Raw genomic sequence first — 24,622 nt, 5'->3', positions numbered from 1 at the left:
ATATATCTAAGGTCACAGGAAGAAATTAGGTGGTTCCTGGACACCCAGCACTGGCAGGTGTCGGAGACCTACCCTGGACAGGAAAAGCTCTGCATTTTGATAGATAGGACTGTGTCCAGCAAAGGCTGAGCTGAATGTTCCTGTGTTACCACCTGACTTTTTTCAGAGTCAAAGGCTTTCACTGTAAATGTCTGAATTCTGTTCTGAGAAACACACAGCCCAAACCACCAACCCGAGAGCAGATCCGTTATACCTATGTCATTTTTGACAGTTATTAATTTTTCCCTTGGACAAGTGTTGTGTCAACAGGCATGGTGGCAGAGACTTCCTACAGGCCGGTGTAAGGATCTTTCCAAGTGTGAAACGCTATTATTCAGGTCAAAGCTCAAGCACTTGGCTATTACGGTAGTGGCTGGGGTTGAAAACACAAGCAGAACCAGATAAAACAGGAAAAATCAATCTTTCTGTCTTCCTGAGACAAGCAACACTGTTGTTATTTGTTCTCATAATACATGTCATAGAATATTTTTAAAAAGAAAAAGAAATGTTTCAAGGCCTTATACTCTTTTTGCTTTCTTCAGATCTTTACACTTATAAACTACCTATCATATTCTTGCCACTGAACAATGACATTTCTGAAAGAAGGGGAAAAAACAATATCAACTCAACTTAGCCTGAAAAAATGTTGAAGACTAGAGTTTGTGAGGAACCAGGGTGACCTTTTGTGGCCAGAGATTCAATATGACTCTGTTTCAGTCCAAACAAATGCACAGTAAAAACAAAAGTTAAACAAAAATCCTTGTTGTTAAAACCTCCAGTTTCTATCTCTCTCAAAATCAAACATTCTGCATTGTTACAGTTTGAAGTTAATTTTAATGTGAATCATCGCTTGAAAATGTAATGTTGAAACTTTTCTTTCTGCAGACACGAACACTTTAACCTTGTATGATTCTGCTCCCGAACTTATGCACTGCAATTACAGATTTGATTTGGCCAGAATTCCACTAGAATTCACAACTAGTTTCCACTGATACTAACCAGCATTTTTCATTGAACCAAACAAGTGCACCTTACTTTTTCCCTCAGTCCCTGTGGAAGTACACCTCTTTTCAGCAGCCAGAGCAGTTAAGGAGTAACATGTGCTGCAGAAACATGGAAGGACAATTTCATGTCAACACCATTACTCTTAAATCCATTTGGAACTCTTCAGAAGTAATTAGTTGAACAAACCTCACTCTGACTTCATGGCACACAATTCTGCAGGTTCAGCTTTGTTGGCTTTCTAGCCCAGACAAGATAAAAGCTGACACAGAATTAATCATTATCTTGAAGGTATTGCAATTAGTTCTGTTCCTCCTTCTCCCATCGCCGAGTTACATACCTCAGAAGAGTTTTTCATGTTTTCCTTCTGGTCTTGCCACTCTGTCACTCTTTTTTACTGGTTTCTTACATTTTTGGTGACCAGAATGGGATCTAGCATGAATGGCCAGGGGTGTAGGCAGGACTAGCAGGCTGAGATAAGAAGATAAAGTTTTGCTGTGTGAATTTATGCCCTGGAGGGACTGGATACTGTGGAAGTAGCACGTGGCACAGCAATACACATCTCATGTCCTCAGCTGCTCCAGTCTCTGAAGGAATTTACATTACAGAGGCTCAGATATTCCTCCCCTTCCCCTCATAACCTGGACTTTGCCTTAGGAAGGAAGGAACAGACAGGAAGGGAAATGTAGTTCTAGCAATGAAGAAAATAATAGGATGTCTGACGCTTCTGTGAAGAGCTTTGTGTCTTATTTTTAGGAGATGGAGAGTGGAGTGCATGGGATTGCAAAATTAATTTGCTCATTTTTTAAAGGGAAACTATTTAATGGTCTTGGTAAAAATTAAATTTCTAGACACAATCAGGGAGAGTGATCTGTCCAAAATGATGTACTTCTCACTCGGTTAGTCACTATGATGTGACATGGAATACAGTTAAAAGTCTGTTCTGAGCAAGGAAGAAACATACTCTCATTTGGTCCAAGGGAACTGCAAATTGTTGGGGGTTGTGAGAGTTATCTGATGAAGCATCAGTGATCAGTTGTTCTTATGCACTTCACTACTGACCACTGTTAGATTAGATGGACAGACATTTTCTCTGACTGCTGCAGCAATTTCTGTACTCTTTCAGGAAAACTCTAAGCTAATACTAGCTATTTTGTTAAATACATCTGTCTCATGATTTTTTCATATGAAAAACTCTAGATTCAATGCTAATTCATGCTTGAATAATTTCTGGAGATTTTTAGCATCTTTTGTGATGCAGATTACTGCTCAGAACTAATATCTGTCTAGTCTTTCTCCCCTTTTTGGAATTTTATTATTTTCCCCCACTTTGGATCCACAATAATCTTGCAACATGGGAGTTGTTCCTCCAGGTAATTTCGTTCCTGTTTTGGGCAAATGTTTGGAATAAAAACAAAAACATCCTCCATGCAGTTGCTTAGTTGCAAAGCAACTAAGGTCTGTTGTTCCTAATTTGTGATAATGCTACTTCATTGTTACACAGGCATAATGTTAAATAACTAATGAACATCTCATTTCATTTAAGAATCACTACAAAATCAGGGTTCTGACTGCTGCTTAGACTTTGAAGCTGTTCTTCTTTACTACAAACTGCACTCCTTTGACTTTATCTTGTCAAAAGCAAGACTGATGAGTGGGTTAAAGCATCTTTACATCAGGAAATGTTTCTGGAGAGATGGCCTCAGGATCTGACTGAATTGGATACTCAAAACCACATGATCCTGCATCAGTCAGCAATAGCTCTGGGTCTAATTTGGAGAGAATGTGGAAGTGTTAAATCCTTAGCATCAGTCTTCAAGATGAATAAGTTCAGGTCAATTGCTCAAAGCATTTTTCAGAGATCTGACAATTTTCTAAATTGTCCGTCATCTTTAAAGGTTCTTTGATTGCAACGCTCAGCTGAAGACATAGACGACCATAAGATGGCTGCAAATCAGACGTTCCTACATCAGTTTCACTTGGACATCTGTTGGAGGAGATCAGGCTTTTGTAAGGGGGAAAAAAATCTAGGAATTGCAGCTTTATGTTCACAAAAAAAGGAAAACCTTTTCAATTTTTGTAAGCAACAACGAACAAATCAATTCTCTTCTGATATCAGTAGATGGTTATTTAAAAAAATTACGTTTAAAAGAAGCTGAAAATGTACATATTATGCTTCTTTTTAAGCAAGTAGAAAGTTAGTAGTATTGAAGTATTGAATGTAATATTGAAGTAGTATAGAATGCTTATTTAACACTGCCAGTGATTTCTATTATTTCTTTTATCTATTTGTAGACTTATAGACTTTTATCTATAGACTGGTATAGGCTACTTTCAGCCATCTGTTACACACTAAATTTCCACTAGTCAATTGAATTTCTTCATCAGAACACAGGCATTAAGCAGACCAAGGACTGAGTAAATAACTCCCAGTAACATACACAAATTTCCCTGATATTACATTACTTTGAAGAGGGGAGTAATACAGTCTCTAACAGCAATATTTTGTCCTGAAAACACTCGATTGACATGAGAAGATAAGACAATAAACCAGGAGACAGTAAGGAGGGAAGACCAAGACTCTAGTTCTATTTTCCTCAGTTACCTGCTGAAGATTAGGAAATGCAGTTCAAGAAATTCAAAGGAAACCACAAAGAAATCTAGAGAGCTAAATACAAAACAAGAAAGAGGTAGAAACAGATGTGTATTTATTTGTGCATTTTTGCACATATGGTTTCAAACAAGAACTGTAGATAAAGCAAAAAAAACCATCCCACAACCCAACAAAAATATTAGTGGTACACAGACCTGAAATAATCTTTTGAGCCAAAGTAACCAATGCTTTTGTTTAGTTAATTGTCTCATTTTCAGACATATGAACAGACTACTAGAATTAAGCTTTGAAAGATCCGGTTTGCTTCAGCCGAATATGAGTTTCCAACACTGGAATAAAAAGCTCACAAAAAAAATGTTCCAAATGCAGCAAATAGCATTGTTTGTTCTGACACCACACGATGTTTCACACCACGTGGAGTGCAGCACACATATATCATCCTGGTGTACAGTTTTCACATCTAAACATACTCCCAGACTCAGATTGCAGGCAGACAGGGAACACCATCATAAGTTTCTGACAGTGAAAAGAAAATTGCAAGAAATCTCTCCTTCCTCCTTACATCTTCATGCAATAGTCATCTGCTGGGATGCAGGGATTCTGTCTAGGCTGCTATAGTGAATGTTTGACAGAAGGGAAGCAGAGGAAGAATTTATGATGTATTTATAAAGTTTTGGACTGCAATGGATTTTTTTTTTTCAGAAGTCATTTCCCGAAGTAAGCACATGTTGAAAAATATAAGTTCTCAAAGTGTCTTATGCACAATATGAAGAATAATTTTTCAACTTTTCATCTTTTACTTTTTTATCTTGAGTTGCTTTTTAAAGAAAAAGTTACTGGATGAAATGAGAAGAGGATGTTATGTCAGAAAATGGGAGTGGTGAACTGTTGCATTTGTTTTTTCTGGAACATGTAATTAATTTTGAGAGTTTAGTAATGTTGAAGTTTATTAAAAACGTTTGTCAAACAATCTCATTACAGGAAATATTGCAGAGTATCTTTATCAAACTAATGACATTGATCTTCCCCATGTCAGTATTAATTCAGGCAAAATATTACACTTTTGTAGAATATGAATTGATTGAAAATGTCATGGTAGCTTTATGGAAACTTCCTTTTCATCTCCTTTCTGACGTGACAAAAGGAGAGCTCTTCTTTTCTTTGTCACAGGAATATTGGAAGCGAGAGGCCCATGACACAGGAACCTTAAAACAGGAGTTACAGCTGCATAATGAGCACCCATTTGGCTCCATCATGTGGTCCACCACCGTGGACAGTGTATAATAGAAACTTGAGTCTGAAGAACTGTGTATGAAGGGGATAACAACAAGAAATGAATGTGTGGAGGGAGAAAAATTAAAAATCCTAAATGGCCAGTGGGTAGGAAAAGCTGTAGGAAGACATTTAGCTAATTAGACATAACAAGCTCTCTTATCGCCTGCTAACCTTGCTCAAATTACCTCACTTTTACTGCAGGCTGAGAACATGGACCTGGATGGTTTCCATGGTAACCTGTTCATATATTTCTGGTTAACTTGTCCTGTTGGCAAGCTCCTTTTTTGGGGAGCACTTTCTTTGGATAATCCTTCCATGTTTGCTGCCCATGGGCTTTGATTTGTAGTCAAAAGACTGAGCACCTTAAAGTAAGCAAAGTGAGAACTAACAGCTGGCAGAATCTTAACTTTTTATAATATAGCCCTAAACTTTCTACCCTACATCCCCAAGACATGTTGGATACTTCACTAACAGAAACTTAACCAATGGCGATGCTTGAGGGTGTAATCAGAAGGGGTTTTTTCTATATATTTTTTTTACTGAAGCCAGAAAGGGGTGCCTTTTCTTATTTTAGCCACAAAGAAAAGGATACAGTAAAGAGAGAAGAGAGAAGCAGAAGAGTGAAGGTGGAAGGATGGTAGAGGGGGAAAGACAGATTATATCTTTATTATGCTAGCTTAGGGGTAGAACGAGTAAACAGACTCTTAACAAACAGAATGGAAGAAATCCCTTGCTAGAAGCATCTGTTTAACCTCTTCTATCCATGATGTATCCTTCCAATTATGCAGATACTCTTGATGTATAAAAGCTGCTGTATTAATATACCCTGAGAACCCAAATCATATTCTTATCCAGAGCAATAGACTCTTCTGTCCACCACTGATAAAGCTGCAGCTCAGTTTACCCAGCAGCACGTGTGAAAGTACATCTACAGACACAAATACACACACACAGCAAACACTGCTGGGACCAGGTCGAGCCTCTCCAACGCACCCGGCAGAAAGTTTGGCCTTACAGCAAAACTTGGATGTGGGTGCTGACAAAACACTGCTCTAAAGAGGCCCTTCAGTACTGGGAGGCATTCAGCATCAGCTCCTCTACAGTTTAGAAATGGTTTCTGGCATTTATTTATTTGCCATGTTTCAGTCAGATACCTCAGTGGAACCTGCGGTCTGGTCAGACTTTGGAAACGGCAGTGAAAAGGTGAAAATACAGCACATGCAATATAGATGCCACAGGCTAGGTTATCCTGTCTTTTCTAAAGGTTTTCAGAATTTTTTTGGAGGAAAAAAGTGATGTGTCATAACCTTGGGGATAAGCAACCAGGTGGACTGCTGCTTCTACGTCCTTCCAGACAAAAGATTATAAACAACAGAAAAGACTGAAAATGAAAGACAGGAAACAGATAACATATAACTTATGATAAATATATTAATAACACTGTGTGAGGAAAATAATACATTAGAACATGAAGAGTATTAAGGGCCGGGGAGAAGAAAGGTATGGTTTCTCAAGGTATGGTTTCTCAGGGGTAACTTATCTGACTCATTAAATATTAACACTATTTCATCACTGTTTGTGACAGTGGCTGGTATGTAAATCTGGAACTTTTGCAGATTGACACCCATTCCTGAATAAGCAACACCACAGCTCAGACTGCGGAGTGGAATGCACAGGGTCATCATGGAATGGTTTGGATTGGAAAGGACCTCAAAGATCATATCATTCAACCCCCCTCCCATGCGCATGGACACCTTCCACTAGACCAGGTTGCTCAGAGCCCTGTCCAGCCTGTCCTTGAACATTTTCAGGGATGGGGCAGCCACAGTTTCTCAGGGCATCCAGCAGCTGCACATCCTTCTTATGCTGGATACACTTCGCTGGATGGCTTCTTCCCAGAGTGGAATAGAGGGGGAGAATCACCTTCTTCAACCTTCTGATCACACTACTTCGGATGCAGCCCAGAGCACGGGGAGTTTCTGGGCTACCAGCACACATTGCTGGGTCATGTGGAGCTTCTTAGCAACCAACACCCACAAGTCCTTCTCCACAGAGATGCTGTCCATCCATTCACTGCCCAGCCTGTACTTGTGCTTGGGATGACCCCAACCCAAGTGCAGAACCTTGTACTTGGCCTTGCTAAACTTCACGAGGTTCACACAGGCCCATCTCTCAAACCCTTCAAGATCCCCCTGGATGGCCCATCCCCTCCCTCCAACACGTGACTGCACCACACAGCTCAGTATCACTGGCAAACTTGAAACATCCTTACCCATCTACACAGGTATAACAGTGACAAAGGCAGAAAATAACTCATTTGATTTCTCTCAGGAAGCTTGCTTACTATTTCCTAATGGCTATTTTTTATTTTCTTAAATACATAAATAAGTCTACATTTGGGGGAATAAAATTGCTGGTACTAAAAGCAACAGCTGGTGAAAAACAGTAAGTGCTTAACGCCTCAGCAGTTACTGTCACTAGCAATTCAGGACATGTTATCACCCCATTATTTTTTTACCTGTAGAAATAAAATAAGTGTTATTAAATGCTTTAGGAAATGACAACTGCCTGTGGTAAAGTTTCACTGTGTGAGATGGAAGGAATATTAATAAGAGGATAGGTATGATATCTTTGAGAAAAAATGTGGAAAAGTAAACGTAGATCCCATGTCAGAAAGAAGAGGCAGTTGCTATGGTTGACACACATTTTTCAAGGTGGAATTAAATATTTTCTACTGAAAGCTGCATAGAAATCAGAGAATCGTTGCGTGGTTTAGGATGGAAGAGATCTCTCTAGGTTATCTAGGGTAAACTCCTGCTCATGGTGGGCCCACCTGGAGCAGATCACTCATGACATATTCAGCCAAGTTTTGAACACCTGCAAGGAAGGAAATCTCCCAGCCTTTCTGGGTGCTTCTTCCGCTGTTTGGCCACTCTCATAGTGAAAAAAAAACCCAAACCCCTCAAAATTACATGTTTTCTTGTGCTGCAAATGTGGGTTTTTTTTATAAGGATCTAAGGATCATTTCCTTGGACCTGCTGGCTAAAATTTTACTAATACCACCCAGAAGCACCTGAACCTTTGTCGTAAGGTGTTCATGGTCAGCTCATCCAGCAGGACTTTCACGTCCTCTTCTGCAAATTTTGTCTTCTGCAGTGCTCAAGGGCTACTTCTGCATAATGGTGTCCATCCCAGTTGCATATTCAGCATTGCTTTTGCTGAGTTAGGTGCAGCTCCTGTCAGACCATTTCTCCAGCCTGACAATGTCCTCTTGTTTATATTCCTTTATACATTCTACCCACCAATGCATCAACCACCTCTCTCAGTTAGGTCCCACTTATGAAGGTATTTCCCATCTCAGCATTCAGTTGTTAATATTTATATTCAAAATACTGCCTTGAAATTGACCTCTGAGGAATGCCACTAGTAAGTCACTGCTCTCTGGACCTTCTACTACTCATCACAACCCTTTCAGTGTGGTCATCCAGCTAATTAATTCCCACTCACCCTTAGTCTACCTTTCCAAACCCTACCTCACCTGTTTGGCTGCAAGGGCACTGTGTGAGACTGAGTTGAAAGCCTTGTCAGAGTTCAAGGTAAACATAACCCACTTCTTTCATCTACAGAGTCACTTGTCTGAAGACCATCACAGAATTCAGCTTCTCAGGCATGATTTACCCTTAGTAAATCCATGCCAACTGTTCCCAGGCACTTTCTTATCCATTGTGTGCCTGGACGCGGAATTTTGGGAGAGTTGCTTCATGAACACATCATCCATATCTTATAAAGGCAACTGGTACTGAAAACATTTACCAACATAATCGATTTAGCTTTAAACTGGTTATCTCAGGTAAACTGAGTGTACACTCCCCAGCTGAGCCCTATCACTTCAACCTCACTGAAACTTCTTTCAAGGTTGCTCAAAGAATGTACGTGAAAATGTAGCTGATGAGTCAAGATGAACATAACAAGAGATAACACTGTCTTATGTAAGTAAACAGGTAGAATTTTTTTAAAATTAAAGCCTTTGGGTCATAATTTGAATTTTTCCACCTGCTAGACTTCTGCTTTACCTCTTTCTGTTTGTTTTTTGTTTGTTTTCTTTTTTCACCATTTTTCATGGTTGAAAAGCTTGACTAGCTACTTCCAACCCTTTTTCTTAATAGTATTTTATCAAAAAGAGTGCAAATCCAAAGTAGACCACATATTGTCAAGGAGGACAGGCCTTGATAATATGAAAGAGAAGGCCTCACAATCTGAGACAATGAAAAAGAGAAGCACTCAACTTTCATGCCATATGGGCATGAGCAAATAAAGTAAAATTACCAAAGGAAATGGAAAATTTTCTGCTGCATCTCAGTTCAGACCTCAAAGAAACAGTCTGATAACAAGCAGCCATCCGTCTCTGAACAGGTGTTGTACCTGAATATACCAAATAAAGTGGTAGGAGGAGGGGGGCAGGAAAAGAAGGGAACAGCTTAGACCACAGATGGCTTCAAATAATGCAAGAGAATATTTGGTTTTAATCCAGAATGACTGCACCTTTCCACACGACAGCTCTAGACACTGAGACCTACCCATGAAAAAGATGTGGTTTGATGTTGCTTCCCTATGTAGATGTGACATTTACAACAATGGCTGTTTCTCTCCAGTGTCTCTAGTGAAAGGTGAACTGTTTCGATCTATACTCAATACTGCTTTCATTCCAAAACATACACTGAACTTTGCACTCCATAATCTGATGGTGGAACACACTGCAGACTGCAGGAAAGCTGTAGCTATGGGATCAGTAAACAGCTTAAATGAAAATTACACTACTGCTCATCTGCAATGGGATTTAACAATTCTTTGGTCTTCCAGGGATCAGGTATCCAATGTTGACTCACTTTCTGTTCTTTTATTAGTGTTCTCGGCATTTGTAAGCCAGATAGTCCTCTGAAATCAATAAGGCTACACATAGAAAATACAAATATTTAACTCTGCCCATCAGTTGTACAAGTTCTCTGGTCTTGCGTAAGGATCTCTGTGCTTTCAGGTTTCTTGGGTACAACCAAAAAAAAAAGTTTTCTGAGCTGGTTGTCAGCAGGTTCAATGCACTGATAACAGGAGACTGAGAGATGCATCTCAGTAACATTTCACCTGCCTAAGCGTGCTTGGTCTTTGTGTGAGCACATGGATGGAGAGGAGAGGAGTGGAGAGGACAGGACAGGACAGGACAGGGCAGGAGTGGAGTCCTGGAGCCTCTGTACTGTCAGGAGTTAATCAGTAATCATCACCTAACTTCTAGGCAGAGTGTGTTCCTTGCCAGGAAATTCCCATTAGATGTTTTTCCCTCATTGTCCTTTATTTTAAATGGTTCTTCCTCGCAATCCGTTATGTTCCTTGGTTTCTTATCAGCATATGCATGCGCTTTTATCACAACTCTGCTTTCATTTACGCTGAGGAAATTAAATTGTCTCTAATTTTCCCTGATAGGACCAGCCTGATACACACGCTCTACATCTGTTCCAATTTGAACTTGTCATCATCACCCATAAGCAACTACAGCTAATCTTAGCTTATATTTCACTTGTGTCTTCTATAATACCTTCAGTGCTTCCATGGCCCTGATAAACAAATCACTTCAAATACCTCTTGAAGTGACATTTATTTTATACACAATTGCATGACGTTTGTAGTTTATAATCACCCTGCAAGTACCTGATATATCCAAGATTTCTTTCCTGCCTTCTAGCTGATGTGTTATAGCAAACAGCCTTACTATTAGTCCTTAAGGACATGACCTTGCACTTTTTACAATTGCATTTAATTCCACTTCTATCACTCCTCTGGGTCACACAGCTTTTCCTTTACAATAATCCTGTCTCTTCTAGATAGAAAATGCTTCCACTTTGTGCTATCAGCAAATTGTGTCAGTACGCTCCTGCATTTTTATGCCTGGGTCATTAATGAAAATGTTAAAGATCAGCAAACCGAAGGGTAATACCTAATATTCTTAGGTGGTAGATCCAGTTCTAACTGGTGGGGTCAGAACCAAATCCTCCCTTTTTAAACGTTACTTAAATTTAAGAGTGTGTGTGGTTTTGTATGTGTGCAATCCAGCTGTCATAATTTTTTTGCCAGTAAATCACCCTTCTCCGTTGGCCCATCTCAACTAACCCATCTGTTACGGTTGTACAGAACAAGGTGGAGAAAAGGCTGATTTATGAAATGCTGGATGATTGTCCCTATTTTTATTAATGTGTGATTATAACTTCCCAGCTACATCGAGTGAAAATAGACTAATGGCATTACTTACCATGTGAAAATACTGACTTGACAGAGACTAAATGCTCGATGGCAAGGAGCCATAAAGCTGTGCTGCTCCAGACACCCCACCCTGTGAACAACCCTGCATTTGGCTCCCAGCACGATGGGGGGCTGTGGTTCATGACCCACACTGGTGGGCAGCACAGCTTTAATTCCAATAATCCAATGCCTTGAGCTTCCTATATGAATTAACTGCACAGGCTTGCCATTTTTTGGAGATGGGAATAGAGCAGATGGGGACTTGTACAGGCCAAACTGTTGAAAGTCAGTCGTAAGCGGGGGGGGAGGAAAGAGGAAAGTAAAAAAGAAGAGGAAAGAAAAAAAAGGAGAAAAAGCTCCATGAAATACAACCCTTTGGTTTGTGTGCTTTGTGTTGCCACCTGCCAACCCCAGGCCTTCTGATCTCCTCTCAGTGAACCGTAGAGGCAGCAGTAGGAAAGATCAGATGTACGCTCAGGGCGATCTGTCAGAAACTACTCTGTCACATTTCCCAGCACTAAAACCCACAGAAATAAAATCTATGTGTTTAAGACTCTTACTGCCCCATATATGAGTGAAGCACTCTTTTAACAGAGAAAAGAAAGCCCTGAACACGGCTCCTGTCCTGACATTTTTTTTTTATTTTTTTTTAACATCAGTAAAATATTAGCATTTATTTTTTTTATCTCCCTAAAGCATCTGTACTGTGTTTGTTTGCCTCTGGCAACACAGTTGTAATGTCATCCTCATGAGACTACACCGAATTCCATTATACAATAAATGATATAAAAAATGGAAGAACAAACCAACAGATAAATCCAACAATTATGATTTAAGTCATTTAAATATATTATTTATCCATATTTGACATTGTCGACCATATTTGGGCCGTTGTTTGGCTATGCTTTGTTTCTGTTAAGTGGTGAGACAGGTAAATTGTGTATGTGTTTTTTTAATAAACTAAGTGCTGAGTTAATTTTTTAAAGGTATATGTAAGTTTGCATAGATTGTCCTTGAAGAGACAAAATTTTTTGTTCTATAACACTTCCACGTGCCACACAGAATATGCTGTATAGCACATCTCCTTTCGAGTTCAAGGTGCTCTATAGACATCCAATTAAGTTTTATATCAACCTCTTATATGGTGTAGTATTATAATGCTTGTCAAATCCACTGATAAGAATCCAAAGCATATTTATAAAATTATTAGAGGATTCGATAGAAGGAAATAAAATATTTTTTTGATCTACACTGTCATTTTTTAAAAAAAAATTAATTAAGCATTCCAGGTGCAATGGTGACCACCATACAAAAGCACAGTACAATGCTATACATAGTTAACAGATTCCCCATTCTGTATTTAGCCTTTGGGATCGACATCCTATCTACCCTACCACATTCTAAGGGGGCTGTTTTCTTTTCATTCAAACCTCACTTTACGTGGGTCACCCACAGGAACAAATTTGGCATTTCATCTGAGTCTGTGCAATGAAACCACCACGTGCTGGCAGAATTTGGCAGAGCTGGGCAGTTTTTTTGGAGGGAATCTAAGCATTATAATAAGGTCAGGGCTGAAATGTACTGGCAAGGCTCTGTGTCAGGATGTTTTCACAGCATTTCTACAAATTATGCTTGAGTACAGATGATTCCGTGGGTTTCAGCACTTCCACAATGCCTACTTGTACTCGCAGCTTCCGAAGGGTAAGTTTAAAAACAATCACCCAGGAAGTGATCTCTCTGGTAGCCCTTGCTATACAGTGCTGTTCCATGGTGCCCAGAGATTCAAAAGTGTACTGACTGACCACTCTACCTAAAATAGTCCCAGTAATGTAATTTCTTTCATTTTGTGCTACAAAGTAGTAGGTTGTTAAAATAATTACCAAGTCTAGCAATTCTTCTGAACACCAGGGCCTCTGAATAATGTAGTTTCCCTCAAATTTATGCGAGATGAATTCAGCTCTGTGAGGATATCACTGCAGTTCCTGCTCATTATTGAAGGAAAATTTAACATATGTTTGAGAGTGTTATATTCCCTTTTTTCTTTTTTTTTTTTTTTTTTCCATTTCCGTGTCTGGCCAATACTTTCAAAATTGACAATTCTGGGTATCTCAATTGTTTGGCTGGCAAACATCTGACAGATCCTAATTTTCAAAGCTCAGGTGCTGCAGCCTTTCCTACATACAAGCTGGTTTCTAAATATTCCATGAAAAAAAATCTCAAAATCTATTGTACATGGATTTTTTTCCTCTCATTTACTCATCAGTGACTTTTTACTCGTACTACAATTGTATTATTGACCTGTAATACTTAGAGCGAGGCCAACAAGAGGTGCTTTTGAAAATCAACCTGCATATCACACATACATCATCATCAGAGTCACTTTAAAATCAATGACAGTCATCAGTCACCCACAGAAAACCTAATCAACCAACCAAAGGTCAAAAAGACACCCAGATTTATTTGGCCATGTGGTGTCACACATATTGTTGAAAAACCCAACAAAATTAAGCAATTAGGTAGCAGTATTAAGTCTTTTTTCAGGAAAGGTTTAATCTTTAACTTGCTTTCTTTTTATTTTGTGCAAGAGTGCAAGACTTCATTAAGTAGAAGTGTTTTTATGGGGCTGTTCTTCCCCCCACTGCCCTTTTCAGATCTTTGTAGGCATGCAGCACTAGGAAAAAAAAAGAGAAGTAGAGTATTTTAGAGGTAGTGTAGATCATATCTGGCTCTGGTGAGTTCTAACATAGAAGCATGTCGCCCTCCATTTCCCATTGCAAGTAATTGTGGTTATCAGATAAAGCAGTCATCAAAAGGTGTTTTATGAACCATTGTGCTTATGGAAAGCAAGCTGCTGCTTTGTCACTGAAAAAAATCTGAATTATCTATTTTATATAGCCAGTGATAGCAAGTTTCTTCACAGTCTGTAGATCTGCTTTCGAAGACTTGCAGCTATCCCCCTCAAAGCAAAAAAAAGGAAAATGTGGTGAATTTGGACCTCTGTGACCGTGCTTGCAGCTACAACAATAATGATCCCAGTAAGTAGCTCTTTCCATTGCCACACTTTGCTATTTTAGACTCATTAGGCCTCAGATAGAACCTATTCATTTACTATGTGTGCCTCTATTCGTAGATTAGAAATAGAGTTTCCAACACACTTATAATCTCCCTCAGTATCTTTCTCATTACAAGAGTCTCAAATGCACATAGTATGTAGACTTAATAATATATACTATTCATAGACTTTAAAATAAAATTAACTATTTAGACCTCCTCCAGAGTAACACAAATGCTGTACAGTTTCATTAGTCTCGGTACCTTGTGTTAAAAACCACCTGCAAGGAAGGAAGTGGGGAAGAGTTGAAGTTTCTGTGGTGGCTTGCTGCAGTGGTCAAGCAATGATGAAAGGGCTGAGCCTCTTCTCAAATATGAATGGGCTTCAACTGCAATTTAAATCAGCTCCCAGGCATTGCTGCTTGTTTCAATGCTGGCTATAGTAAAGATGAACATGAATTTTGCCTTCATCTCTATTCCCCCTGGGGTATTTAAACTCTGGAAGCAACCCACCTCCCAGCCTTCTGTTTAATAAGGCAAACAGGCTGAGGTCTTTTAAGTCTCTCGTGGTAATGTGTGTCCTTCAGGCCCTATCCCTGGAGTGATATTTATTTTATGAAAAGAAAAAACCAAAAAAAACAACTTCTTTTTTTTCCCCCACCCATTCTGGTTCCATGCAGTGTAATATAGAAGCTGTTCTAGCAGACAAAAACAAACAAACAAACAAACAAAAAACAGGCACAGAGTAGTACTGGAAAACTGGAGTACAGACAACTTGATTCTAAAGCAAAGCACAATGTGAAAATAGGTAGATTTTTTATTGGAGCAGTGTCTGGAGACTGTACCAGTGCTGGGCTATATTTTATACTCTATAATCAAACGCAGCATAGAGATTGGCCAAGAGTCTACACAGGCCAAGGACAAAAAAGGCGAGCTAGAACAAGATACAAAGAGGAAAAACGCCCAACTTAACTCACAGGAAAAGGTCTATATGAAGACTGAGAATAAAATAAAATAGTTTTTCTGACTCCTTGTGGATTGTCCCTCCTGTTTCTATGTTGCTTTAAATTAGTTTGTAAGTCTGTTCTGTGAACACTGATGCCTGGGATCAAGACCTCTTTAGCTCAGTCACTGTACTGGAGCATGGTCCTTTGTGTTTTTCTAGTGTCTATGTCTGATTTTGGTGTCAGAGCTGCTGTCTTTGTCTGATCTTGGACACATTCCCTGCATGTCCCTGAAGCCTAAATGAGGAGAGCACAGAAAGGGAGGTCTGATTGACTCTCCTTCTTCACCAAGGGCAGCATCTTCTCTGCAGCAGTAACCAGCTGATATCAGAAGAAGACCTGGAAACTCCACATTAAAAAACACAGGATGTATTAAAACACACTTTTATAGGTGATGTGTTTGTTCATTTTTCTATATAGTGTGCAATATACAGATTTCCCCTGATGAGTGCACAGGAGATTTTCTGCCTTTAGTCTGCTGCCCAAATTATCCCCTACTGCATGAGAGTTCCCTACTATGTGGGAAAAGAGCCTTTAGGTAGAAGAGTAATTCACTTTCATCCAGCAAACATACTTAAAGTAATAATTGTTTTGTAAAATACCTGTCAACACACTCCATGGTTAGGAAGTAGATGGAGAGGATTTCATGAGATGGCTTGTACTCCGCAGTATACTCGTTATCAAAACCTTTCAAATGACAAGGATGGCAACCACTTTTTGTTAATGCCTGACCACAGATATTGCATCCAGTGACTATGTCAGGCAGTCCCTGAGGCAGGGAACAAAATGCTTTGGACATTTATTGTCTTACGTAGGCTGTCTGTTAGGTAAGTTGTTTTTTTTTAAGAATTTACGCAGTCTAAATCTATCTCAATAAATAAAATAGAAGAGAGACCTCTCTCTAACCCTGAATTTATATAGCTAAACTCTGTCTGTACCCCAAAGAAAGGTTCCCTGTCTATAATACCTAGCTGACATAGCCTGTAGCCTTACCTTCCTCCAAATCACCTATTGACATCATACTGGGAGTTGTTATTCCAAGGCATCAATGTTTCTCAGTGATCATGCTCACTGTTAAATAGCATAACTATGTATGGATCAGTACTTGAGCCTTTTCCTTGGCTCTAACCATTAATGGATGTCAGAAGAGATCTTGGACCAGTCTCTGTGTCATTAGGCTTTTACAGGAAGGACACTGACCTGTTGGAGTGAGCGCAGAGGTGGGACACCAAGCTGATCAGAGGGATGGAGCAACTCTCCTGTGAGGAGGAGTTGAGAGAATTGGAACTGCTATGAGAAGAGGCTGAGAGAATTGGAGCTGTTCAACTTGTAAAAAAGAAGGTTTTGGAGTGACATAATTGTGTCATTCCAGTACGTGAGGGGAGACTGCAAGAAAGATGGAGAGAGACTATTTACAAGAGTGTGTAGTAACAGAAAAAGGAGGAATGGCCTCAGAGGAGGTTTAGATTAGATTTAATAAGAAATTCTTTAATGTAATGGTTGTGATGAACTGGAACATGACGCCCAGACTGTCTTTAAGGTCTCTTCCAACTAAAAACATTCTGTGATTCTATGAGTTTATAATTCTCTGAAATAAGCTGTGTCTACCAGAGTGCAGTCACACAAACTTGCCTCCAGAGATACCTATGATGTAGACCCACTCACTCTTGGGTTGTGCTATAATTAGTAGACATGCAGTTAAACCACTCTCAGGAATTGCCTTCCCCACTTGTAGAAGAGGTTGAGAGACAGGCTGCCTCCCCTCCTCAGTGACCTCATTACAAATAAGATATATTGCTGTCCAAGTCTGATGTGTGCCGTGGAATGCCTTGGATTTTGGGTGGCTTTACTGTAGTTTGTTACTATACCTGCTACTCAGGTCTGCTATCAGGGAGAAGGGACAAACAAGAGCTGCAGACACCGGGATGATTCATGGTGATGTGCAGACTCACTCATTAGTCCAGGCAGAGGTCTCTGAACGGTGTGTCTTCCACTCAGGAGACCTAGTTCTAGTATGATTGTTATTTTTTATTATTACTAGCTCTGTTGTTATCACTATTTAATATAATAATTTACTTAATTAAAAGCAGAGGCAGTAACTTCTGTGGAAGCGACTGTAGACACTACCTTTGTTTTTACCAAGGAAGTTTCTGTTCCTGGTACTTGCAACTATGAAGCATACAATTGCTTTGAGTCTACAGCATTTTTCCTCACTCCTGGTACACAGTATCAGCTTTTACCCCTGCTTGATACAGCCTTCTTACAAAGTATTTTTGTCTTATCCTTACCTCTTCATATAAAAACAGGTACTGAAGGCTTAGGGATGTGTATTTTACAGCTACACTAGATTTGATGGGTGCTGTAAGAGATCCATTTAACATATGAGTCTGAGCAACCAATATTCAATAAAGCTGATAGAATTATTATTTGTTGCACTTTTACTACGGGAAAATGTTTCACAATGTGCAATATAACCTGATTCATATCCTGTCATTTATCAAGAGACATCTTCTTATTAGACCCTGTTAACCAGAAAATAAACCTTTTTTTTCCCCAGTTTACGAGGAGTGAAACATGATAAATAATAATGGGAGAAATAACTGTCAAGCAATTTACAAATGATATGTTGTGAAAATATGGCACCTTGATAGTTTCTGCTAGGAAGACATATGCTGCAGCAATACCATGATTCAGAAGGTGCTTTGCTTACTGGGGATAAAACGATCGTGTGTGGACAAATATCAGCTTAAAGCTCAAGTTCATAGAATCACAGAATCACAGAATGGGTGAGGTTGGAAGGAACCACAGTGGGTCATCAGATTTAACCTCCCTGCACAAGCAGGATCACCCCAGAGCACATGGCACATGGATTGAGTCCAGAAGGTTCCTGAATGTCTCCAGTGAGGAGACTCTTCACCCTCTCTGGGCAATCTGCTTCTCTGTTGAGTCACTGCACATGAAAGAAGTTCTTCCTCAAATTCAAGTGGAACTTCCTGGGCATCAGTTTCTGCCTGTTGCCTCTTGCCCTACTGCTTAGCACCACCGAGCACAGCCTGACCCATTCTCTGGGCCCTCCCTGCAGACACTGAGTCCCCTCTCATTCATCTCTTCTTGAGACTTAACAGGTCCAGCTCCCTCAGCCTTTCCTCATTGCAAAAATGCTCCAGTTCCTTAATTATCTTTGTAGCTCTCCACTGGATCTACCCCAGCAGCTCCATGTCTCTCTTGTCCTGAGGAGCCCAGAACTGGCACAGCGCTCCAGATGTGGCCTCACTATGGCTCATGAGCCTAACGTCAAACACGATGCTAAAATCACAGCATCAAGCATAGGTACCTGCTTGAGCCAGGCAGCCAAGAAAAGTTGTGCAGAAATGAGTCAGGATATGGCTTTTGGCAGCATTGGGCACCTTTGTAGTCTAAAGATTTTTGCAGGCTTCAGCATGCAGAGGCCACCCCAGACCCAGTTGCGTGCCATGAAACTGCCTCTCATCTCAGTGCATTTTGCACTGGAAAAGTGATGCTTACCCAGCACACAGTGCTTGGGAAGCAATATCAGAACTTTTCCTCTACATCAGAATAAAAAAAATAAAAATATTTTCTCCACCCCAGATTACAGGACTTTGAACGTGTCCATCCCTACTTTTACCTAGAGGAGACAGAGAGAGAACCTTATTCTGAACACCTAAAAAAATTGCACAAGGTTTTTTGCCTTAATAATGAAAAATAATTAAGAAAATTATTAAAATAAATGAAACATGAAGAATGTCAATAAAAACATACATTTAGGTTGTGTTTTGGATTATCTGGACAAGATTCAGTTAGCAGAAGTTCTATGCAGATCACAATACCAAAAGGACCCTAAAAATTCTTACATTTTTATTACAAAGATGCATTCTAATGGAATTTTTCAAACATGCTTACATACAGGGATACAAGCACACACTTTCAGGAGGAGAGAGGGAGAGAGAGACACGAGTCGAAAAGTGAGGCAATGAAAAAATAACTAAAGAGAGAGCAATTTGGGACTTGCTGAAATGTTGGAGGTTGTGGTTTGTATCTGTTCATTGCTTCCACAGTATCCAAGCAGAGTATAAGAAATAGCTCCTCTTCTACCTTATTTAGTGGTAATTTTCAAACCACACTGAGGATAACTTGAGTTTCCCAAAGCACAAGATGATCCTGATGCTTTACCCTTACAAAAAAGCTCTATGACCTGAAAGCACAACAACAAAATTAGAATCTTATGATAGGCTTGGGACCAGTTTGGGGTGTAATACTATTATATAAATTCTCTTCTCTGCAGGATAACAGTGAACTAAGAAAATATTATCTGTTGTCTTCAAAATTGCACTACAGCAGAAAGCAGAATAAAAACCCAAACCAGCAAAATTGTGGCTAAAGCCTTGATAGAAAGTAAGAATTCATGTAGGTTTCATTACCAGTAATTTAGTATATTAAGTAAAAAGTGCTTAGATGATGAAGAAAACAAAACCAATCAATTCCAGTTTCTGGATTCTCACCCTGGTATTTAAGTGTTTTAATTTCAGTTGTTGCTATTACTTTGTTTTTCTCTTTCTTTCTGAACATCTCATTTTCATTTTACATTTAAACTTCCATATTTTTACCTCACACATGGCAGGTTATTTCTGTGGCTTAGAGCTGACGACAAATTGAACCTCAGAGAACTTTTAAAGTAGAGAATGTTTATATTAAATCTCAACTAGGGACAAAGAATTGAGAATATCCTTGATCCAGAGTACCTACAGAATGCAAAGGTCTGTTCTCAACCACAGACTTCAGAGATTTAACTAAGTTAACAGTATAATCACTTTCTGCTGCCTGTAGAGTTAACAACAGGTGACAGTCAGTTCACCTCCCATCTGAACTGCTCCTGGTACTGGTGAGAAAGCCACAGTGACTTCAGACTTAATTACATATAATTATCTAAGAAAATGACCTAATCTCGGCTGAAGTTCATCTCTATTTATACCTTTATGAACACTCACAAAAATACTGTCATAATACCAGGAAATACCAAATCAAATTTCTTCATCTAGTTCATAAATAAGTGGCTTTGCACATCTCAGGTTATTTTATCTGAAAAGAGGAATTTCACTTATCTTTCTGGACTATATCTAATTAGATAAATGGGAAATAGAAGGTTTGGAAAGGTTTGGGAAGGGAAGGTTTGGGAAGGGAAGGTTTGGGAAGGTTTGGGAAGGGAAGTTTTGGGAAGGTTTGGGAAGGGAAGGGAAAGTTTGGAAAGGGAAGGAAAGGTTTGGGAAGGGAAGGAAAGGTTTGGGAAGGGAAGGAAAAGTTTGGGAAGGCTTGAGAACGTTTGGGAAGGAAAGGTTTGGGAAGATTTGGGAAGGTTTGGGAAGGTTAGGGAAGGGAAGGTTTGGGAAGGGAAGGTTTGGGAAGGTTTGGGAAGGTTTGGGAAGGGAAGGTTTGGGAAGGTTTGGAAGGTTTGGGAAGGTTAGGGAAGGTTAGGGAAGGGAAGGGAAAAAAAGAAAATAGAAAAGCTTTTTTAAAAAGGTTAGTTTTGGGGATTTTATACTGCCACTATTTTTAATGTCCTTATGTCTACTCAGTCCAGAAATTCATATTCTCAAGTGTATGATTTTCTTTGCTTTTATAGTTCCAATCCTCCCTTTTAATTTATAATTATCACTCAGTATGCTTCATCTGACATCTAGCCTCTAGGAAAGAGGGAATAGATCTTGAATTATTTGTGAAAAAAGAAACACAAATATGCTTCTGGGGCTATTTAAATAATGGAAGAAGTGAAAATAATATATGCAATGATCCTGACCTGTATTAGAATATATTAGAATAGAAGTTTACTAGAAATGTACTTTGCAGTTTTACTGAAGATCCTTGTTGCAATGAAACAGGTTTTAAATTTATTCTACTGATGTTGTGGGATGAACTTTTACGGTGATGCAGTTCTACATCCATAAAATAGCACAAATGTGTCTTTCTTGCCCCTTTGAAGTTAGACTCATTGATCTGCTCATATTTATAGTTTTGCCACACACAATCATAGTTTTCACATGTATCAGAACTGTTACTAAATTTCAAGTGTTTCTGACATGGATTATCCTGTAACAAGTGTAAAACCTAAACTTGATTGAGGAATTGGCATGGGTTTTACATATAGAATCAATATATTCTCTTATCTCATAACTTTTGCAATATCATTCTAAAACAAATTGGAATTACAGCATTGTCTAAAGTGATGGAAGAAAGTTACCAAGGTTGCTGCCTCAAAGAAAATGCACTGATCCCTGAAAAACTGGCTTTCTTACACCTCGGTCTGAATCTGAACGAATTATTTATTTATCTGAATCTAAATCAATTCTGCTTAAGGGCAGGATGAAACAGACTTGATGACCCTGGAGGTCTTTTTCAACCTTAATAATTCTGCGATCCTATGATTTTTTACTGTGCAGGTGGTCAGAAAGCAGAAAAAATTGCCCAGAGAACTTGTGGACTCTATGCCCTTGGAGATATTCAAAACAGGACACAGTGCTGGTGAACCTGCTCTAGCTGACTCTGAACATGGATGTTGGTCTTGATAATTTTTAGAGGTCCATCCAAGCTTTAAGTAGTGATTCTGTGATTCTGTGTTTCTTTTGTTCTATGAATAGAATAAAACTTCTTTTAATGAAACGAGTCACCTCTTTAAAAAGGAACACATCCTATAGTAGCTCTTCATACTGTTTGGAACAAAAAATTTCACATACCTAATGTAGTAAGTCAATGCAAGGATAGTTTGCTGAAGGATAAAGTTCTTCATAATATTTTATTTCTTATTCCAGGTGAGAACAACGTGCTTCAGTTGTTTTTGGACACAGAGAAGTCACATGATTTTTCCACAGGAGAAACAAGATTCAAACCTCCTGGGCTACAGTGGTCCCCATGTTTTATTTGTATGGAGATGATTTTCAGAGTAAATGTGCTGTGAATCTGAAGATACAGGATAAATATACAGAGAACCAGAGACCTGTACGCATTCAGATGAAGATAACTTTTCAAGTCTCAAGGTAGTCTTGAAATCAGAATCCCAGAGTGTATTCTGTGGAAGTGCAGCATTGGAAATTTACAATCTGGTATCATTCATAATCTTTGAAGAATTTAAAATTAGGAATGGGCCACTTGCAAACAGTAAAACTAATCTAGTGTGAACGAAGTGATGGATTTTTGGGTTCACAAGGTAAAAGAAAATCTCCCATTAATCTTGTTAATTTACTGCAGTAGTAAGTGTCATGAATTTCGGTTTGTTTCTACAGAGAATACAGGGATGCATGCCTTTGACAGATCTAGTTAAATTTGCTTGCATAAAACAAAACAGTGGTTCAGGTATAAACAGTAAGTTAAACATGGCAGTCACAAAAATACACAAATTATAGAAGATAACCTGGTTTTCAGGAGCGTACGTGCAGCATCCCAGGGAAAATCCTGGTGACCTCAATTCAAATAACAGGATAAGAATGTCTCAAAAAACGTTGTCTGTGAAATTAAAATGTTTGTATTTTTGTAGCTTTCTCATGACTGTGATTACTGACAAGGTAAAACACGTGAGTTAACAGCAATGTTCAGCTGCACAGTTTGCTTGAGTTTTCCACTCTATGCTGGCCACTGTACTTACAAAGTAAGTGACTGGTCCCTTCCCTTGAGAATTTACACAAAGTGATGCCCTGAGGAGTGAAACAGAAAGTAAGTTTAAGAAAATGCTGAACTAACTGTGCGCAAGACACTGATATTTTCAAAGGCATAAGATTTCTGTTCTTTTTATTTTTATCATTGAGAGAGAAAATGCTAAGATGAAAATAAAAAAGTTTACTCAATAAAAATATCTTTGTTATTGTTTTTCTCTTAGATAATCCACTTCCCTCTGTGCATTCTGTGATTATGACATTATTTATCTCGCTCAGGTCAATTCTGAAATCTATTGTCTTTTATGTATGACTTTTGAGTTCACTCTTTAAATCTCTCTTCATTTTACATAAATGAGGGGTTTACATTAGCTCAGCACTTTGCAGCACTGTTTAGTAGCAATGTGGCTTTTGTTGCCATTTGTTTTCCACAAAGCAAAGCAAAACTGTCAGGATATTACAAGAATGGATTATCATCTCATTTTGTAAAATTGCCACTGTTTAATGTTTGTAAGTACTTATGAAATACCCAGTATTACATGATGTAGATATAAAATAAAAAAAATAATAATAAAAGTTTGGAAACTATTGTTAGAATTCTCTGTAAAGTGTACTTAGTTGTCAAATAGAATAAAGCAAAAGAGAAGAAAGAGTTGCACTTGTGAAAAAAAAAAAAAGTTAAAATATGTTTTGGTCAGTACCCAAATATATAAATATTTAGCTGTTAAAACAATTTTTTTCTTATGATTTCCCTGCTTTTATATTTTCTGTTTACCTGAGAGTTTTTAAATTGCTGTTATCACTGTTCAGCCTGGTTCCATGGTGGTGCTTGAGGCTGAACACTCATGGGTGGAGATGTTTGGTGATGGAAAGTACTAACATAAGTTATGTGGTTGCAAGAGTAAATTTCAAATAAATGCTTTTATTGCAGGATTTAATCTGCTGGCAGCAAGTCTCTGCTAACAAAACCCATTTACTGAACTTAAATGCTCAGGCTTATCCCATTCCAAGACCACCACTTTTATGAATATACAGACTGAGAAACTTCTCATTAAAATTAATAGTTGCTACCATCTTTCCACCTCCTGTGTTGCATCTTTCCTTCTGCTCTTTTTGTTAATCTGCTAATATTTCAAACTTTTCTCTCTGTACATAACTCCCAAACCTTACAGCCCTTCTTTCTCTGACTCTGTCCTGTTCTTTCCACCCTATGAAAACACTGGCTTCTTTTCCACTGTTTTCCGCTTACTGTTTGCTACAACCAGTCACATTATTCAATGCAATTTAAGTGTTTGGTGCATGTAGCCTGTCCTCCATTTCCCTGCTTGCAAACACACCCTGAGCAGAGTCATCATCTGTCATTGTACACGGTCAGTCTGCAGCCACCCATTCGCAAGGTGAGGTTTACTCCTGGATGGTTTATCTCAGCAATCACATACTTTGAATTCAAGGAGTGTAATTCCTAGCCTGCAGGAAAGAAACTGAGTTCCAGGAGGGAAAGTTTTGGGGTCCTTGGAGTAGGAATCTGCTTCCCAGATCTCTCTCTGGGATAAAGAGTGCTTTTACTGTTGCTATTCATATTCCTCCTTTGTCAAAGCAGCAGGACTGAATTATTTTTTTTTTCACTGAATCCTTTATGAGAAAAATTACTAGCTATTTTTATTTTAGCAGCACCAAGAAAATTAACAGTA

The 24,622-nt window shown here is 38.8% G+C and overlaps 1 protein-coding gene across 2 annotated transcripts in view; it reads right to left on the bottom strand.

The window, feature by feature from the left end:
* Window positions 1-24,622, bottom strand: part of RIT2 (Ras like without CAAX 2) — a 172,572-nt gene that overhangs the window by 6,463 nt on the left and 141,487 nt on the right. The window contains exon 5 of one of the 2 annotated variants that reach the window (XM_025895774.1): window positions 13,842-13,889. The exons of the other annotated variant lie outside the window; for it this stretch is intronic. Coding sequence (XP_025751559.1) covers window positions 13,866-13,889 — 24 coding nt within the window. The 3' untranslated portion in view covers window positions 13,842-13,865. Of the gene's footprint in view, window positions 1-13,841; window positions 13,890-24,622 lie in introns of those variants that run through there. 2 annotated transcript variants of the gene reach the window in all.

This window comes from Manacus vitellinus, unplaced genomic scaffold (assembly GCF_001715985.3).
Source record: "Manacus vitellinus isolate BGI_N305 unplaced genomic scaffold, ASM171598v3 scaffold_42_pilon, whole genome shotgun sequence".
In the NCBI taxonomy this organism is placed as follows: Eukaryota; Metazoa; Chordata; class Aves; order Passeriformes; family Pipridae; genus Manacus; species Manacus vitellinus.
This window is presented reverse-complemented; position numbering and strand designations above follow the sequence as displayed.